Source organism: Somniosus microcephalus, chromosome 10, assembly GCF_052327205.1.
Source record: "Somniosus microcephalus isolate GS21.2 chromosome 10, FLI_Smic_1.0, whole genome shotgun sequence".
Taxonomy (NCBI): domain Eukaryota; kingdom Metazoa; phylum Chordata; class Chondrichthyes; order Squaliformes; family Somniosidae; genus Somniosus; species Somniosus microcephalus.
Genome location: NC_140996.1, coordinates 171,040,088 through 171,058,319, shown reverse-complemented (window position 1 = coordinate 171,058,319; position 18,232 = coordinate 171,040,088). Strand labels below are relative to the sequence as shown.

At 46.7% G+C, this 18,232-nt stretch overlaps 1 protein-coding gene across 1 annotated transcript in view; it reads right to left on the bottom strand.

Annotated features, from left to right (window-relative positions):
• ift88 (intraflagellar transport 88 homolog) overlaps positions 1-18,232 on the bottom strand; it is a 180,338-nt gene that overhangs the window by 23,753 nt on the left and 138,353 nt on the right. The window contains 4 exon segments of the mRNA XM_085999163.1: positions 10,166-10,231; positions 10,945-10,997; positions 14,258-14,373; positions 16,259-16,409. Of these exon segments, the coding sequence (XP_085855289.1) occupies positions 10,166-10,231; positions 10,945-10,997; positions 14,258-14,373; positions 16,259-16,409 (386 nt within the window).

Here is an 18,232-nt window from a genome sequence, read left to right as displayed (position 1 = left end):
CTCATTTAGTTTACGACTTTCACTCGTTGTATTCTTGCTTTTATGATGTTGCTGCCGCATGGTGCGGAGTGATACAAGATGTCCGACCTTGCACTGCGCACTGCCTTTCACAGTGTGCCATATAGCAATATAAATACACTAACCAAAGTAGTTCCATATAACGATGTAACAAGTAGTTCCATTTAACGATGTAATAATATAACGATGTAACATCCCTCTTTCTCAAAAAAACTAAAACATGAAATTTAATTTAATTAAATTAAAAAAATATTGGCCTAGAAATTGGGTATAGCCCCGCTTGAGGCGCTAGAAATGGCGCTGCGCAAAGTTTATAGCCAGACGAAACTTATCGCCGCCTGGCGCGATATTGGGTTGCATCGCCCCCAAAGGGGATTGAGGCGCGAATTCAGACGTTGCACAGGCCTCCTAAGGCGCAAAACTTCCGGCGCTACCCAATATCGGCGCAGACAGGTGCAGCGCAGCTGATCTCAATTACCGATAACCACGAGACTTCCAGGCGCTGGCCGGCTCTTAAAGGGGTGGGTCAGTCAGCCTCAGCTTCCACACTCATCGCCCTGTAGGCCTCAGAATCGGCGCTCGCCCTTCTCTGGCACAAAAAACTTGGTCAAGATGGAGAAGGTGAGACAGAGAGCAGACGCTTCAGCACTGAGGCTCTGGAGCAGTTGGTGTCCGCAGTGGAGCGCCGTTGAGATGTTCTCTATCCTGACAATGGCAGGAGGCCGAATCAAAAGGAGTACCGCCGAGCTTGGAGGGATGTTTGTCAGCGGGTCAACTCCAGCAGCATGGCGACCAGGAGCCCTGTTCAGTGCAGGAAGAAATTCAACGACCTCACTCGGGTCGTTAGGGTGTGAGTGTTGTTTATGCAAACTTCTGATTCCCTCCATCTGCACCTGACTTCGCGCACCCTGTAGCCATGATGCCCCAATGGCCATCTGTCAGCAAGCACCCATGGCCCTTTCTGGGCACACACATGCACATTTGACTCAAGGCATCATGTAAGGGCTCTTGCACCATGGGGGGCATGAGATGATCACTCAAGGCATCATGTAAGGGCTCTTGCACCATGGGGGGCATGAGATGATCACTCAAGGCATCATGTAAGGGCTCTTGCACCATGGGGGGCATGAGATGATCACTCAGGGCATCATGTAACAGAACTTCCCCTTCTTTCCCCTGCAGTCCAAGCTGGCGACGATACGCAAGGACCAGCTTCGAACCGGTGGTGGACCTCCACAAGTGGTCACTCTCACGGATCTCGAGGAGAGAGTGCACCAGATTCTTGGAGGACGTCTGAGTGGTCCTGTTACCACTGCAGCTGCTGACCCCCTTCTCGACAGCGAGGGTAAGGCTCTCACCTTTTTCAGCTGTCTCCTTCCACTTGGTCCCCCCGCCAGCATGCTTTCTCAGTGTGCAGCCATGTCAGAGCCTTGCCGCAATCTGGCATGCCTTGCCACCAACCTGTCCTTTTGCTAAAGCCACTCTTCGACCTCCCTGCTTTCAGATGCTGCATCACCAACTCGGGATCTGCGCCCTGAAGCTGCCAGTGCCAGTGCCTCCGGAGGCGAGGATCAGGAGGAAGCCGGAGCATCCGTTCCAGCCTCAGGGGAGCCTACACATCTGCAGACTGGGGATAGTAGTTCCTTGGAGGGGGGGGGGGATCTGATGATGAGCCAGTTGCCGGAACAAGTGGCCTGCAGCAACGCGAGGGGGGTAGGCAAGTTCGGCCACCGGCTCCCCGGAGGGCAAGGCAGGGAGCGATGACTGCTGCACAGAGTGCAGAGGAGGTGCGTAGCCTGGCTGAAATGAGCACCCAGGCCCGGCTCAGGCACACTGAGCTGATGGCTGCAGTGGGGAGGATGCCTCAGTTGATAGAAACACTGGCAAAGAGTGTGCTGGACTTTGGAGCAGCAATGGAGAGGACTGTCCAGGGCTTCGGGGCAGCATTGGAGAGGACTGTCCAGGGCTTCGAGGCTGCTATGGAAAGAACTGTTCAGAGCTTCGGACAATCCCTGTGTAATGAAATCTGTTTGTCTTGATCCTGTATTCGTTTTGCACTCATGTATATTACCCTCCCCCACTGTGTATAGTTTCACTTCCTCTTTCCCGACTAACCTGGGAGGTTCCAGGTCTTGGCTCTTGGCTCCGCCCCTGACTTCTCTTACATAAAGATCCCAGGATCTGTATGACTCATTCCTTTGAACCAATCGGCGTGTTGAGATGTTAGCTCTGATCTTAGTGATTCAAAGCCAACTTGTTTAAGTCTATAACTTCTAGTTTTGTGGTTATTGAAGGCCCATCACCCTGGAAAGGTCTGTCCAGGGCTTGTCCGAGGCAGTGGAACGGACTGCTCCGGCCTTGTCCGAAGCAATGGAAAGAACTGTCCAGGGCTTCTCTGAAGCACTGGCACCTGCCACACAGATCCTCACTGCTGCCACGCAGTCACTTGCTGGCCTCGTCCACACCCAGATTGAGGCAACGCGAACTCTCACTGCAGCCACCCTATCTGCATCAGCTAGGATCACCCCGGGCCCTTCCAGTACCCTACGAGGCCAGGAATCAGTGGAGCAGTCGATTGTGGCGGATGAGCCGAACCGGTCTCCTCAGAGAGCCAGTGTGTCGTCCGACCATGGTGCAGGTGTCCTCTCTCGGCAGGTGACCATTGCTCATGCCACCGCTGGTACGTCTGCAGTGCAGCTGCCACCACCTGCAGGGCACACTGCTTCCAGCCATGCCCAGATCAAGCAGCCAGCCTCCGCACCCTCCAAGACCAGAGGCCGTCCAGGCCGTCCCTCAGGGGCTTCTGCACTTCCACACAGTCAGCAGGCGTCCCCCAGCCTTGACCCCGCCACTGGGGTTCAATTACGTAGGAGCAGCAGGGAGGGAAGGGGCCGACCGCGAAAGAGAAGTCGTTCTCCATCAAGGGGCCAGCAGTAGAGGGAAGTGCTGAGACATTTCTTTGGCCAAATTCAAGGACTCCCTCACCTGTTGTGATTGTTGGAAATGGTTTGTTTAGTTTTGCGGCTTTGCCGAAGAGTTAACTGTTATTTTGTTAGTTATGGTTTCTGTTGACATGACGTTGTTATGCTGGAAGGAAGGACTTTTTTTGACAATAAAGAAAAGTTTTAATTTGCAACGGTACACGTTACTACTTACAGTCATGCTGGCCTTCAGAGGCTTTGAAAGATCCGAAGTGCGCAGGACGAATGACACCCATAATTCCGTCAGAGGGGCCTCGAACCAAGTCCTGATGAGCCTCTGACGGATGGCCCTTCCACTTTCAGGAGCCCTCCCATCTTCCTCCTCCTCCTCCTCCTCCTTGTCCGCATGCTCCTCCTCCTCCTCGTCCGCCTGCTCGTCCTCCTCCTCCTTCTCCTCGTCCGCCTGCTCTGCTGGACATTGAGAGACAGCTGGCATTGGCTGGGTGCGTCGAATGGCCAAGTTGTGGAGCATGCAGCAGACGACAACGATGTGACCCACTTGCTCCGGCAAGTACTGCAGGGCTCCCCCCGAATGGTCTAGACAGTGGAAACGCTGTTTGAGCACACCAATAGTGTGCTCCACAATGTTCCTGGTCGCCTGATGGCTGCTGTTGTACAGCTCTTCTGCTGGGGTGGCGGCCAAATGGAGTGGTGTCATGAGCCATGGGCAGAGAGGATAGCCCTTGTCCCCAAGAAGCCAGCCTCGTGGGTGAGCCGGCCCCTCAAAAAGGTCACAAACTGAGGTCTGCCGCAGGATGAACGCATCGTGGCTGCTCCCTGGGAATTGGGCGTTGACTGCCATGATCATTTGGCGGTGGTCACAGACCAGCTGCACATTGAGGGAGTGGAACCCCTTGCGGTTGCGGAAGTCCTCAGGATTCAGTAATGGTGCCCGCAAAGCCACGTGTGTGCAATCAATCGCCCCCTGCACCATGGGGAAGTCCGCAATAGCAGCGAAGCCCTGCGCGCGCTCCGCCTGCTTCTCCAGGGTCAGAGGGAAGGTGATGAATTGACGCCTTCTTCTATAAAGGGCAGCTGTCACTTGCCGGATGCAACAACGCACTGCAAACTGAGAGATATTCGGAATGTCCCCAGTGGCTGACTGAAAGGATCCGCTGGCATAGAAATTGAGGGCAACAGTCACTTTGACGGCCACCGACAGAGAGGTCCTGCACCGTAGACGCGGCTGCAGATCCTCAGCAAGCAGGTGGCACAGGTCAGTTACAACCTCCTTACCGAATCGGAGCCTTCGAACACACTGCTCCTCCGACATGGCAAGGTATGACACCTGCTGCCTGAATACCCTCGCAGCGTACCCTAGGATTGGCCGACCTCCATTGCCCCTCCTCCTTCTGGCCAATCCCAGCCCTCTCTCCCGCTGTCTCTGTGCCCCTTCAAAGTGTCCGGCCATGAGGACGTGGCCCTCCAAAGCAGCTCCCATTCCGATGCCAGTCGGGCAAAACGCTGTTAGGTGTAGCGCTCCAACTGCTCCGGACAGGTCTGAAGGTCCCAAGTATTCTAAGGCTAAATCCAAAAAAATCTGCTCAACAGTAGCTCACCAACTCTCTCCAGCAACGATGACAATGAACAGGCCAAGTGGCTGCAGCTTTTATACTAGAGCTGTCCCCTTTAAATAGCGCCCCCCGACTCTGAGAAGGGCCTGGTAACGTTCCATCGAACTGTCACTAATAGCACTAGGCGGAAAGGTTCCGGGCGCCACCGAATATCCGGTCAGGGGCGCCTAAAAGGCGTTGCACACTGAAATGACGTCATGATCTGACTGCGCACGCGGGCGCGTGCTAACAGTTAGCGCAGGCGTTAAATGTATAGTCAATATGGGAGGTGTCGCTATCTTCATTGCGCCCGCCCGAACATTGGGTAACGCCCCACATTTCGGACTCATTAGGCGCTAATCGCCGGCGCTAACAACCGAATTTCGAGGCCATTATATCTAAACTATTATTATCAAATACAAAGAATCGTGAGTTTTCTTTTCTTATTCGCAATATCGCTCAGGTGGTTGGATGTTGTCCCTCCATCTTGTGGATTTGGTGGTGACCACTCCTCTCTGCGGTGTTTTGGTGTGTTCCGCTCTTGTTGTTGTTGTTGCTGTCGCACTTGGAGTTGGAGTGTGCATGCTTGTGGTTGTTTGATTTGTGGCGCTTGTTTCTGGTATTGTACTGCTTGCGGTAGCTGGTGTTGTCAATGTTGCTGATGTTGTCTGCTGCTTAACCAGTTCAGGTGAAGGTCTGATGTGGAGTCTGTTCCGTCTGTATTGGTTACCAAGTTCGGTCTCTATGAAGTAGGATCTTGGAGTATCAGCTTTTCCAATGACCTTGGCTGGATTCCAGGTTTTCAACACCGGGTCTTGCACATGCACTGATTGCCCATTCAGCAATTCTGGTAGCATCTTTGCATGTTTGTCGTAATGTTTGCTCCCTACGACTTGTGCTTCTGCCAGCTTCTGTCTGAAATCCTCCTGGTCCTGGGGAGGATGTATTTTTGCTGGTAGGGTAGTCTTAAACTTCCTCCCATTCAGCAATTCCGCAGGTGATTTCATGTCTGCTTTCAGTGGTATTGATCTGAGTGATAGGAGGGCAAGGTCTTGGTCTTCCCCCATCTCACTGCTTTTGATGAGAGTTCTCTTGACAGTCTGGATCTGTCTTTCGATGAACCCATGTCCCCTTGGGAAATGTGGGGATGAGGTTACTATTTTGAACCCATACTTTTCTGCCAGAGCTCTGAATTCACTCGATGTGAACTGGGTTCCATTGTCACAGATTACCTTTTCCGGGATTCTTTGTTCAGCAAATAAGCTCTTTGCAATTCTGGTGGTAGTTGTGGCTCTCAGATCTTTCATCCTTCTCACAAAAGGAAACTTGGAATAGTAATCTGCCACTATGAGATACCATTCTTGATTGCACATGAAGAGATCTGCCCCAACAGTGTGCCATGGTCTTGACGGTATTTCACTAGGTATCATCTCCTCTTTCTGTTGTGCATTTCTATATTTCTGGCATATACCACATGCAGAAACCATCTGTTCAATATTTTTGTACATGCCTATCCAGTATACAGCTGACCTGGCTCTCAGCTTGCATTTCTCCATTCCCATGTGGCCTTCATGTATTAGATGGAGAAGTTCTGTCTGCATCATCTTTGGCACGATGATCCTCGATCCAGCAAGGAGAATACCGTCTTCTATTGCGATGTCGTCTCTAATCATCCAGTATTGACGAATTGTTGCCTGTACCTGCTAGATTCTCTCCGGCCACCCCTGTATCACTTGTTGTGTGAGTAGTTGCAATTCCTCATCTTTGCTAGTCTCATCTCTGATTTGACTGAGCTTTGTAGGGGTAACACTCACTAGGTGGTGGATTTTTACTGTTAGACCCTCCACCTTGTGTTTCTCATATGGTGACAATCGAGACAACACATCTGCTAGCACCATTTCCTTTCCTGGCTTATATTTAAGCGTGAAGTCGTAGCTTTGGAGCCTTAGAAGTAGTCTTTGCAGTCTTGTATGTGCTTTGCACAGATTCTTTTTGTAGATCTGTTCTAGTGGACGATGGTCACTCTCTATTGTAAACTGCCTTCCATACAGGTATGTATGGAATTTCTCGCATCCATACACTACTGCTAATAGTTCTCTTTCTATGTTGGCGTATCTCGTCTCGGCTGACGTCAAGGCCTTTGATGCGAAAGCTATTGGCTTTCCTTCCTGCACAAGAGCTGCCCCTAGTCCTCTGGTAGAAGCGTCTACTTGTAGAGTGACTGGTTTTCTTCTGTCATAAAATGACAGACTTGTTTCTTTGCACAACAGTTCTTTAAGCTGTTTGAAATTCCTTTCATGTGATTCAGACCACTGGTATTCGGCGTCTTCTTTCATTAGCTCTCTGAGATTTGTTGTATGTTCCGACATGTTTGGGATGAAAGAACTCATGTATTGGACCAAGCCGAGATAACTCCTCAGCTCTTTCTTATCTTTGGGTGGTTTCATTTCAGCAATAGCCGCAATCTTCTCAGGACTTGGCTTGACTCCCTCTGGTGTGTAAATCATACCGAAGAATTGGCATTCCTTGACTTTAACTATGCACTTATCGGCATTTAACTTGATGCCAGCCTTCCTGGTATGCTCCATGGCCTCATGTAGGTGCATATCATGGTCTCTTTCATCTGCTCCATAGATCTGGATATCATCAGCTATTCCTATAGCTCCTCCACAACCTCTGTATGTCTCGTCTACTTTCTGTTGAAAGATGTCTTGACTGACCTTTAACCCGAATGGTAGCCGCAGCAATTTGTAACGCCCAAATGGTGTGTTGAATGTTGTCAGTGTTGTTGATTCCTCATCCAACTTCATGTTCCAATATCCATTTCTGGCATCTAGTTTTGAGAAAACCTTGGCTCCTGCCAGTGATGGCGTAATCTCCTCTAGCGTTGGGGTGGGATAGTGGTCCCTCTTTATCACCTGGTTTAGATCTTTGGGGTCCAAACATATTCTGAGACGCCCGTTTAGCTTTTCTCGTACCACAATTGAGTTTACCCAGTCTGTGGGTTCAGTGACCTTTACGATCACTCCCTTTTCTTCCATCTCATTTAGCTCTCTTTCAAGCTTTGTCTTCAGCTCGACGGGTACTTTTCGTGGAGCATGGATAACGGGCTTTACCTCTGGATCGATGGTGATGATGTGGTATTGGAAATCTCTGAAACATCCCACTGTATCATCGAAACATTCCGGATACATGTCTATCAAGTCTTTTTTACTCTTGATTTGTGGGCGATTCTCCAGTGGGGTGTTGCTGTCTATCCTCAGTGACGTTTCCATCAGCTCGTGATTCACTGAGATCAATCTCAACTTCTCACAGCTGTTTAATCCCAGGATCGCTGGCCCCTCAGTGTCGGTGACATAGAACATGCAGTTGATGTTCTTTCTTTTATGTGTCCCTTTGACAAAGGTTGCTCCGAGTTGTTTAATCTCACTCCCCCCGTATGCTGTCAGTGTGACATTACTTGCCTTTAAACAACCATTTTTCGGGTAGCCATCTTCTCTCAAGTTTTCGGGAAAGATCTGCTGGTACAGTCTCAATGGGAGAATGTTGCTCTGAGCCCCTGTGTCCAGCTTCAACTTTAAGTTGATGGTTGTGGGCTGACCTTTGACCCTCTTTTCGATTTGGATGATGGTGTGCAATTCTCTCTTCGGAGCATTTTCCGCTCTAGACATCTTGTGAAGCTGTACCTTTATGGTTTCGATGTTTAGTGTATTGTCATGACCATAATCATCATCATCTTGTTCATCCATGGCATGGATATTGTGTTTCTTTCTCTGGTTCTGCTGTCCGCCTTTGTTTTTGGTGTATGTTCCTTCTTTCTTCGTTCTACACCTCTTTTCCCAGTGGTTTAGTTTGCCACATGCATTGCAGCTTGTTCCATATGCTGGACATTTCCTCCTGTCTGTATAATCGTGCGGTCTTGCACATGTTTCTCCCATTGTCATGTGCATGTCTTTGTGTGTTGTACTTTTCTCTCACTGTATCCACTCTGTTGTCCGTCTCAGAAGCCGTCCGCATGTCAGCCATTTGAGAAATCAGCGTTCTCATTTGCTGCTTCATGGCTTCATGAGCTCTCGCAGTATCTATAGCCTCTGTTATTTCGAGCTTTTCTTTCCCTATCAGGGCTTTTTGTACCTCTGCATGCGCTGACCCCCATATCAGCTGGTCCACAAGCCTTTCCTCCATTTCCTTAAATGCACACTTGCTGGCTTCATTTCTCAGCCTTGTCAGGAAATTGTCAGCTGTTTCACCGGGTTCCTGTCTTAGACTCTGGAATTTGTATCTGTGTATGCGGTGATTGGATTTAGGCTCTAGATGGTTGCTGAATTTCTCAAAGATTGTCGCAGGGTTTTCCTTTTCCTCTTCAGTCAAACTCCAGCTATTATACAAATCTAGACCTTTTTCTCCTGTCCACAACAGAATGTAATTAACCTTTTCCTCTTTGGCAGTACCCTTCAGGAAGCTTTTGAATGTAAGGTCACATTTCTGTTTGAACTTGCGGAATGCCTCTACTATATCGTTGGCTTCCCAGTTCATGAGGGGTTGCATTTGCGCAGTCAGTGCAGCAGTAGCCGCCATCTTAGTTGCCCGTACAATTCACGCTCAATCACCGCAGACACCGGCACTCTCAATCAGCTCATATATTCACTTTTTGTCTTATTCGTAGTTCGTATGGCACAAGTTCGTATGGCACACTTATACCGCTGCCACCATGTTGTGTCTCTTTGTGTTCTTATTACTATGTAATACAGACACTTTTAACTCATTTAGTTTACGACTTTCATTCATTGTATTCTTGCTTTTATGATGTTGCTGCCGCATGGTGCGGAGTGATACAAGATGTCCGACCTTGCACTGCGCACTGCCTTTCACAGTGTGCCACATAGCAATATAAATACACTAACCAAAGTAGTTCCATATAACGATGTAACAAGTAGTTCCATTTAACGATGTAATAATATAACGATGTAACACATTGAGTGGCCAAAACCACCGGTGCTTTAAGGGACTGCAGCAGGCTGCTCCAAAAAAAGGAAATAACAGCTTTGCTAATTATTGCCAGAAGGAGCATGAATGCCCTTCTGGCCCACAAACATCCCTGCATAACAACTCCCCAGTTGCCTCCCCTGGCTCAGCTCCACAAAGGATCAGCTGTATTTCCGCGCCTCCCCCCCCACCCACCAATCAATGAGCTGCCTATAAGCGTTTGTTCAGCGGTGACAGCTTGCTGTTGATATTAAAATGAGGCCCGACTACGAAAATGGATCAGGCGCACACTGAAGTTATCAGGCGGGTCTTACGGACGCGCTGCCAATCACCTGCCAGATTTATGCAAAAATCATCCCCAAATGCAGTTTTACTCTACATTAAAACAATTTACATGGGTTTGCTGGAAGCTAACTGAAACTAGGAATCAAATGTACAATTTATGTGTTCATATTTATTAAGCTATAGCTACAAAAAAATTTGCACTATAAAATTAGGCACAGTAAAACCTCCAATAGGAAATCTGACAAGCATTCGCACAAGTTTTTAAACACAGTTAAGACATGCCAATATGAAAACCAGATTCTATGACCATTATCTACTGTTTATTTTGAGAACATTGCTTACATTCAACATTTTCGGGGAATTTCCGGTGAATGTCTTTGTATGTTTCCAACGCTTTTTGGTAGTTACCTGTATTAACAAAGTTAACCATAATATAATGACTATTTTAGTAACAGAAAACTTTATAAATGTAGGAATTAACACTTTCTTAAAATTAACACAAAAACATGTGTCAGGTTAAAACCATATATCTAAAATATTGCACAGAATAAAATGTCAAATACTGTCCCACACCACCTCAAATTTAAAAGTTCCATCTTTGTGTTCAAAGCCCTCCATGGCCTTGCCCCGCCCTATCTCTGTAACCTCCTCCAGCCCTCCAAGAACTCTGCGTTCCTTCAATTCTGACCTCTTGTGCATCCACAACAGGAGGCAGGCAAGAGCAGCCTGGTGGAAACTCTCTATCTAATTTTTCCTCTCTTTACAGGAATATGTCTGGTCTCTAACCAGGGAGATGAATTAACATCAGGACAAATATAGTTATTAACCAAGTTTGCTTCAGAAATCTCAACTAAATTTATAAATTATAAATGGTGAAACTCACTATTATGCGCACAGTCTGTCAAGCTCCCCCTCTGTATTACATCATTCAATCCCCAAGTATTACATGATTCCCTGTAAATTTTACTATTCAGTATGACAAGTTAATTCAGAAATTAAAAATTATTTCTAACATTTCTTTTAAACTCTCACTGGCATTTTTGTTTCAGGTATCTAATGTATTTTGAGATCGAAAGGTTTTGGATCGGGCAATATAAACAAAAATCTGATTCTTAACTTACCGCTTCTTCTATAACAGCTCGCCACCATTAATTGCCATTTCACTTGAGTAGGTCTGCATTGAAAATACATTCATAAAGCATTATCATTCATACCATCTGGTGTTTGCAGAAATGGTTGAGAAGAAACATTAATTACTTTTGCAAAGTTTTCAATTATAACCATTTCCTGTTCAGAGTTTTAAGTATTTTTTCCACACTTTATTTCTTAAATTTAGTGTACTTTCTTTCCCCCCTCCAGTTTAAGTCTCCTTATACAAGAGCACAGAGGCCATTTCCCAGGCCTCCGACACTGTTGCTTTTCATCTTCCTGTTTGGAGGTATGCAAAAGGCAGGGGAGAGGAGAGAAGACGTACCATCTGACTTTCCCTCTCTCCCAATGGTTTAAGTGCTTTGCTTGATACCTCACCCAATTTCCTGACTGAGATTGAGAGCACACTGCATGGGAGGCACATACATGAACACTTTCCTAACCCTCTTTGACACTGTGTGCATCACTATAATGATTAACAATTGTTGAAAAGCAAAACAAATAAATCAGAATTTCAGCAGTAAATGAATAAATGGAAATTTCTGGCAAGTTTCTAAAAGGCAAATCTCTGTTGGGACAGTTTTAAAAATAAAACATGGATTTCTGATTCGTTTGTGGGAATCCCTGCTCAATATCATCAAAGAGTTGCCATCTAACTAAAATGTGTGATTCTAGGCTCTTTATAGGAACTCCTGAACTGCATGTTTGAACCTAGCAAAGTGAGAGTTGCACAGTACAGGAAACTTTGGTTTATCCGGAGGTTAACTGTCCGGAATGCTCGATCCACCGGCAAAATTCAGGAGTCGGTTCAGTAAGTTTTTTTTCTTTTCGTTGCTTTTTTTTCACTAGTCAGGCTCTACAAGGTCTAGCTAAAGCTGTTGCTTAGCTACAGAGACGCTTGCAAGTTACGGCCGACTGTTTAGAAGCTGTTGCTAAGCAACAGGGTTTGTTGCTAGATACGGAGCTCAAAAGCTTCCGTATGTTTTAACATTAGCGCTGGTTTGTCCAGCAGTTTTGATGGGACGGCAACAGCTCGGTCCAGTCGGTGCCGGATATCACAAAGTTTCCTGTAATGCCATTAAAGTCTTCCATTAATAAAAATTCTTAACACAGCATGTTCATACTAAAAAAAAGCTTGTCAGATTTTCAAATTTAAGTTATTGAATAACTCTTCTGATGGCTCAGCAAGTAAATATAATCAGAAAGGCCAGTGTCTCCAAGCTAGGAAGGAAAAATAATTGTAAAAACACTCAGGGTTCTCATTCTCTGGCTCTCCATTAAGTGTATATGTGTGAGTGTCAGTTGGGGAGAGGATCAGCCTTGGCTCCAGCATCTAAACAATGATTGCCAGTTTGGCACAGTGGTAACACTCCTGTTTCTGAGTCAAAAGGTTGTGGATTCAAGACCCACTCCAGGACTTGAGCTCATAATTTAGACTGACATTTCAGTGTAGTTCTGGGGACGTGCTGTATTGTCAGAGGTGCTGTTTTTCAGCTAAGATGTTAAATCTAGGCCTCATTACCCTACTTAGATGGGTGTAAAAAATCCCTTTTGAAAGCCATTAGTGATACTCAGAGAAGGCAGCAGATCACCTCTTGCTGATACAAAATACAACACAGGACGTCAAAGACAAAACTATTACATTAAAAGGTATTACATTTTGGTAAGAAAAATAGGGAGGTCACATATTGCTTGGAAAATATGAATCTAAATGGGGTAGAAGAGCAAAGGGAGTACAAATACACAAATCACTAAAATTAGCGACCATCAAAAAAGCAAACCAACCACTAGGGTTTATTTCTAGAGGGATAGAATTGAAAAGTAGTGAAGTTATGCTAAACTTGTATCAAACTTTGGCTAGACCACACTTGGAGTACTGCGTACAATTCTGGTCGCCATATTATAAAAAGGATATAAAGGCACTGGAGAGGGTGCAGAGAAGATTTACAAGGATGATACCAGAAATGCAAGGGTATACCCATCAGGAAAGGATGAACAGGCTGGGTCTCTTTTCTCTTGAAAAGAGAAGGCTGAGGGCCTAATAGAGGTCTTTAAAATTATGAAAGGTTTTGATAGAGTAGATACAGATTTTTCTATTTGAGGTGGCTTGGGTGCATGACAGCTGCCTTCCGGGTTCCAGTCCCGCCCCCAACGACATCAGTCGCAATTTTGTGTCAATTGGCCTTGTTAAGCTCGTCCTACGGTCTTGCCGGTCAATTAAGAGGAAGCCAGTGTCAGATGATGTCAGTTGATGACGCATCATCTGCCAGTTTATTAAAGGGACCACGCACATTTTGTTTTGACAGCTGATTTCTCAGTGTTTGACAGCATTGAGGTGCTGCAAACACTGACAATCACTGTACAAAGGTGAGCTCTTGCACCCAGGCTCTCCATGACTCCCTCCTTAGGCTAGAACAGATGGCAGTTGCAGGTGAGGTTACAGAAGTGATCTGTCACTGGTGAGAGAGGTTCTCCCAATGAGGTGGGACTACACATACAAATCAAAACTGGTTACCTACAGGAAAGTGTAAATGCATTAAAAATGATTTTCCCAACATTATCTTACCTCTGAAACTCACCAGTGCACCATTGGATCCTTCACACCACTTCTGCAGCTGTCATCAATGCAGAAACATTACAGTAGACCCACAGCATGCCACACTTACCTGGTGTGGTGTCCGGATGTCAGGAAGCCGGCAGTAGAACTCTCAAAATTGCAAAAAGCCTGTGAACTGCCTGTTAACAATCTGTTAACAAGCAGTTAAGTGACTATAATCCTCTTCCCGTCGCTAGGTGTCGGGTCCACGCGCAAATCGGGGACCTGGCACTTGGGAAGATTGATTGGAGGCGGCTTGCCAGCGGGTTTCCGACCCGCTGTCAATCTTTGCGATTTTGCCAGATGTTCCGCCTCCAAATCCGCCCCCTGAGCACCGGCAAAATTCCGGCCAGAGTGTTTCCACTTGCAGGGAAGAGCAAAACTAGAGGCCATCAATATAAGATAGTCGCCAAGGAATCAAATAGGGAATTCAGAAGAAACTTCTTTACCCAGAGAGTGGTGAGAATGTGGAACTCGCTACCACAGGGAGTGGTTGAAGCGATTAGTATAGATGCATTTAAGGGGAGGTTAGATAAGCATATGAGGGAGAAGGCAATAGAGGGTTATGCTGATAGAGTTAGATGAGGAAAGACGGGAGCAGGCTCGAGTGGAGCCTAAACGGCGGCAAGGACTGGTTGGGCGGAATGGCCTATTTCTGTGCTGTCTATCCTATGTAAAATATTACTTACTGGATAAGGGCTGCCCTTTCAAAGTACTGAATAGCTTTTTCACAGAACTGTGTGTCAATGTAGTAGGCTCCAAGCCATTCAATGCCCTCAATGTTCGATGGGAAATACCTAAATGACTGACAAAAATAACAGTAAACAAAGCAAGGGTTTAGTCACATTCAGCATTACATGTTTATTTTAAGGATATCCAATTTGCTTCACCACCAGGATTTTTGTTTAATTCTCTCAGGGACACAAACTTAAATTTCATGAATGCAGGTAGTTATACCTTTAAAACCGCACTATTTATTTACCAAAATAATGTACTGTACAGAATGAACATTTTTCCCCAAAAGGTCTTCATTAAGCAGGCTGGTGGGTGAGCTTGGGGGCTGGGAGGAAGCACTCCTGCTCTTCCCGGCCCACAAGGATTGCTCCCTGAGGCTGTGTTCACCTCGCTGCAGCTACCAGGAATCCCGAGACCCGGGATGCCTGGCCGCCTGCAGTTAAACCTGCACAGAAGATATTATGACATACAAACATAGAAAAAAATTCACCATTTTCTGTTGCAAAGTTAATAATGACATTACTTAAAGTGATACATAAAATTTGTCTAAAACACGATGAGGGAGAAATTGGGTGAGTAGTGCCACCTGTTAGCGCCTAAAGAGGTAGTCAGTGGCTGCTGCGCCACCCACAATATTGAGTTGGGGCGATAATGGTGGCGTTAACCTGTTGCGCTGCGCCGCCACCGATGACGTCATCGGTGTGCGCAGCGCCCCATTAGCGCCCCGTTCGCGATATTTGGTAGCGAACGCCGCAGTTGCGCCGTTTGCTACTCGCACCCGGTTCACGGGGCCTTGCTGTGCCGGCAGCAGCGCAAGTTAAGGTGGAGGTGTGGGGTGGCCGCCTGCCAGCACCTCCGTCCCCGGCCTCCTGACCCCCCCCCGCAGCATTGCCGGCTGTTTCCCGAGAGCCCGGCACTTCTCCTTGGTGCCGGGCTCGTTTGCCGGCACTCGCGAGCGGGGATCGCGCTGTTGCAGGCCCCTCCCCCTTAACAATGGGAGGAAGGCCTGCAGTACCTCAGCGTGCCGTGCCGCAGTGTGTGGCGCTGCGGCACGTTGCGCTGCGATATTCAGTTTCAGCGCCCTAAGAGGGACGCGGAGCGCCTGGAGCCTCGCCCCGTCTCCCTCTAGGGGCAATGAAACTGAATTATCTGACAATCGCTAAAGCCTCGAACGCTGCGCTAAATCCTGCGCTCAGGCGACTTTGGCGCCCCAACCCAATTTCTAGGCCGATGACTAGAAAAGGGCCTTCTGATGTAGTCTCGCTAAATCACTAGTGGAAGTAAAGTAGAATGCCTTCAAAACAGACTGTGCTGGCTCCTGGTCTATAGTGGTAATTTCTGGGGGAGAGCGGGGGCTCTGTTTGGGGCAGAACCTCGGCCAGCCTCGAACATGGTCTTCGGCACCAGAAGGGGCCAGGGACAGGAGTGTAGACCCTCTACGCTGAGAGTTCCTGCTTCCTCAGTGGGACCTGGCAAGTGTGGACATCAGTATACCCAGTGAGATGAGGCAAACTAGTCTCATGAAGGGCACATGTATGCCCTACCAGTGGGGTCCAGGCCACTTTTGTGAAAAGATCAATATTTAATATTTTTATCAGCCCCCTTGCAAGGGAGCAGAAAAATAATTTCTCAAGGTGGGCGGGTGGGAGAACAGGTCACTCCCCAGATGGCAACAGGCACCGAAGCCTGTGTGGGCTGGTGAGCATCCATAGTGGCATAGGTGTTTGCCAGGCTTATAATAGTTAGGTGCCCTAGCCCTGATGCTGCATACTCTGGCGGGGTCAGTGCTAGAGGGCACTGCTGGCCACGATCTTGGCATAACTTCCAGTATCACATACCTGAGCAATTTTGGGGCCCACACTTTTAACTTGATCATTCACTGACACCACTGGTTTAGTAACTATAAACAGGCACCAAACCGACTAGTTTCTGTTTTTCCACTCCTGGTTAATTACCTCATAATAGTACTGGAAGGCCTGGGACTTGTCTCCCTCATTGTCGTACAGGTCCCCTAATTTAGCAAGTGCCTGTGGGTCGGTAGGGGCCACGCTAATCAACTGCATGAGCCACTCAATGGCTTGAGTTAGATCTTCCAACATTTCATATCTTGAACAATGAGTCAAGGATCAGTTTTTCTTTCAAAGTGACAAGTTCTACCGTCACATGTGGATATACAGTATATCCTGTTGCAACCCTTTCAGTATAGAAGATTGATATTATTGTCACTTTGAGATGACTAAATAATACAGTAGCAGGGTTAAATTCCAATATAATGTAGCATTCATGGGCAAAAATCTGGATGCTGCAATAAAATAATCTTTAAGCTGTCATCGTAATTAAGACAAGAAAATAATAATGAAATGCATTAATGCATAGAAGTGGCACCAGGTAGCAACTGAGAATGGACAACCACATCAAGCAAATAATCAATGAGAAAAAAGCAAAAAATGGCAAATACTAGAAATCTAAAAATACCAGAAAATGCTGGAAACATTCAGCAAGTCAGTCAGCACCAGTGAGGAGAAAAGACAAGGGTGCCTCATGGGTGGCAACACCTTTCCCCTTACTGAAGCCTCCTCTCCTCGCTATACTTTCCACCACCTGCCCCAACCTGCTATGCTTTCAGCCACCAAGACCCAAACTCTGGAATTCCCTCTCTAAACCCCTCCAGCTCTTCAGCTCCCTCTTTTCCTTTAAAACCTACCTTTTGTGTTGGAATGACAAAAATGGCAGATGATCTAGCAAATGTGGAGGCTGATGGGATGGAAGGCTTCTTATACCTTTTATTGTCTCCTTTTCTTCTTTTGTTCGATCGCAGCTTTGCCTTCGATCTTTTTATTTTCTTTCCAGTTTTGAAGAAGGGTTTCAACCCGAAACGTCAACTCAAATTTCTCTCCACGGATGTTGCCTGACCTGCTGAGTTTTTCCAGCATTCTCTGTTGTTATTTAGTATCAATCACAGTAGGTTTGGGGACAGGATAAAAGTAGAAGCATGGGAAATGGGAAAAATGTTTTTTAGTCCTAGTTTCACACTTTTATCTTTGTGCTGCACTGTTTCTGAACTCTCTAGGACATGGTCCCACCCTAGTTCCTTCTTCATGTTAACATTCTTGATCTCCTCTGAACTCAAATGGAACTCTCACCTCTCTATTGCTAAGGTTATCTTCTAAAAAGCTTAGCTTCTTCTTTCATACCAAACACTTCCCTACAAGGGAAGTTTGAGGAGCTCCTCTTTGTCACCATCTTTCTGCAAGCCAAAAAAGTCAGGAGCACCCAACTCGTCAGCTTCAGATCAAAGCTTATGCAAGCAAGAGGTTGAGAGGTGATGTAATTACTCTTTAGGATTCCAAAGGGACTAGATAATGTAGACCATGATAAGCTGTTTCACCTTGTCCAGAACACTAGAACCAGAGGACATGGCCTGTGCTTGAAGGGGGGTACATTCAAAACCAATCTGCGAAAACCTTATTTCAGTGAGCGAGTGGTAAGTCTATGGAACAGGATCCCTAGGGAGAAGGTGGAAGCAGATAGTGTAGATTCATTCAAATTCGATAGATTTCTTTCAGAAAATAATATTTTGGGACATAACATATGAGTAACTTGAATCATGACATATAGTAAGTGTAGCATGCTTGGAAGGAAAAGGTGACTTTGGACAACTTTTACCAAAGCTTTCCACTGCTGCGGGGGGTGGGGGGGGGGGGGATTTCCTTGCCTCATGTCTCATCTGTTGCAGACTAATTAATAGAAATAGATTGCCATGATTAGTCAACAACTCAATTCAATCATGTGACTATCAGGATGGTGGAGGGTGAACTTGATGGACCTTGGTCTTTTCCCATCCCAGCAATTCCTATGTTCCAATGAAATATCACGTTCACCTGATCCCAGATGTGAGCAGCTTCATGTTTCATTGTGGGGGCTTTTCC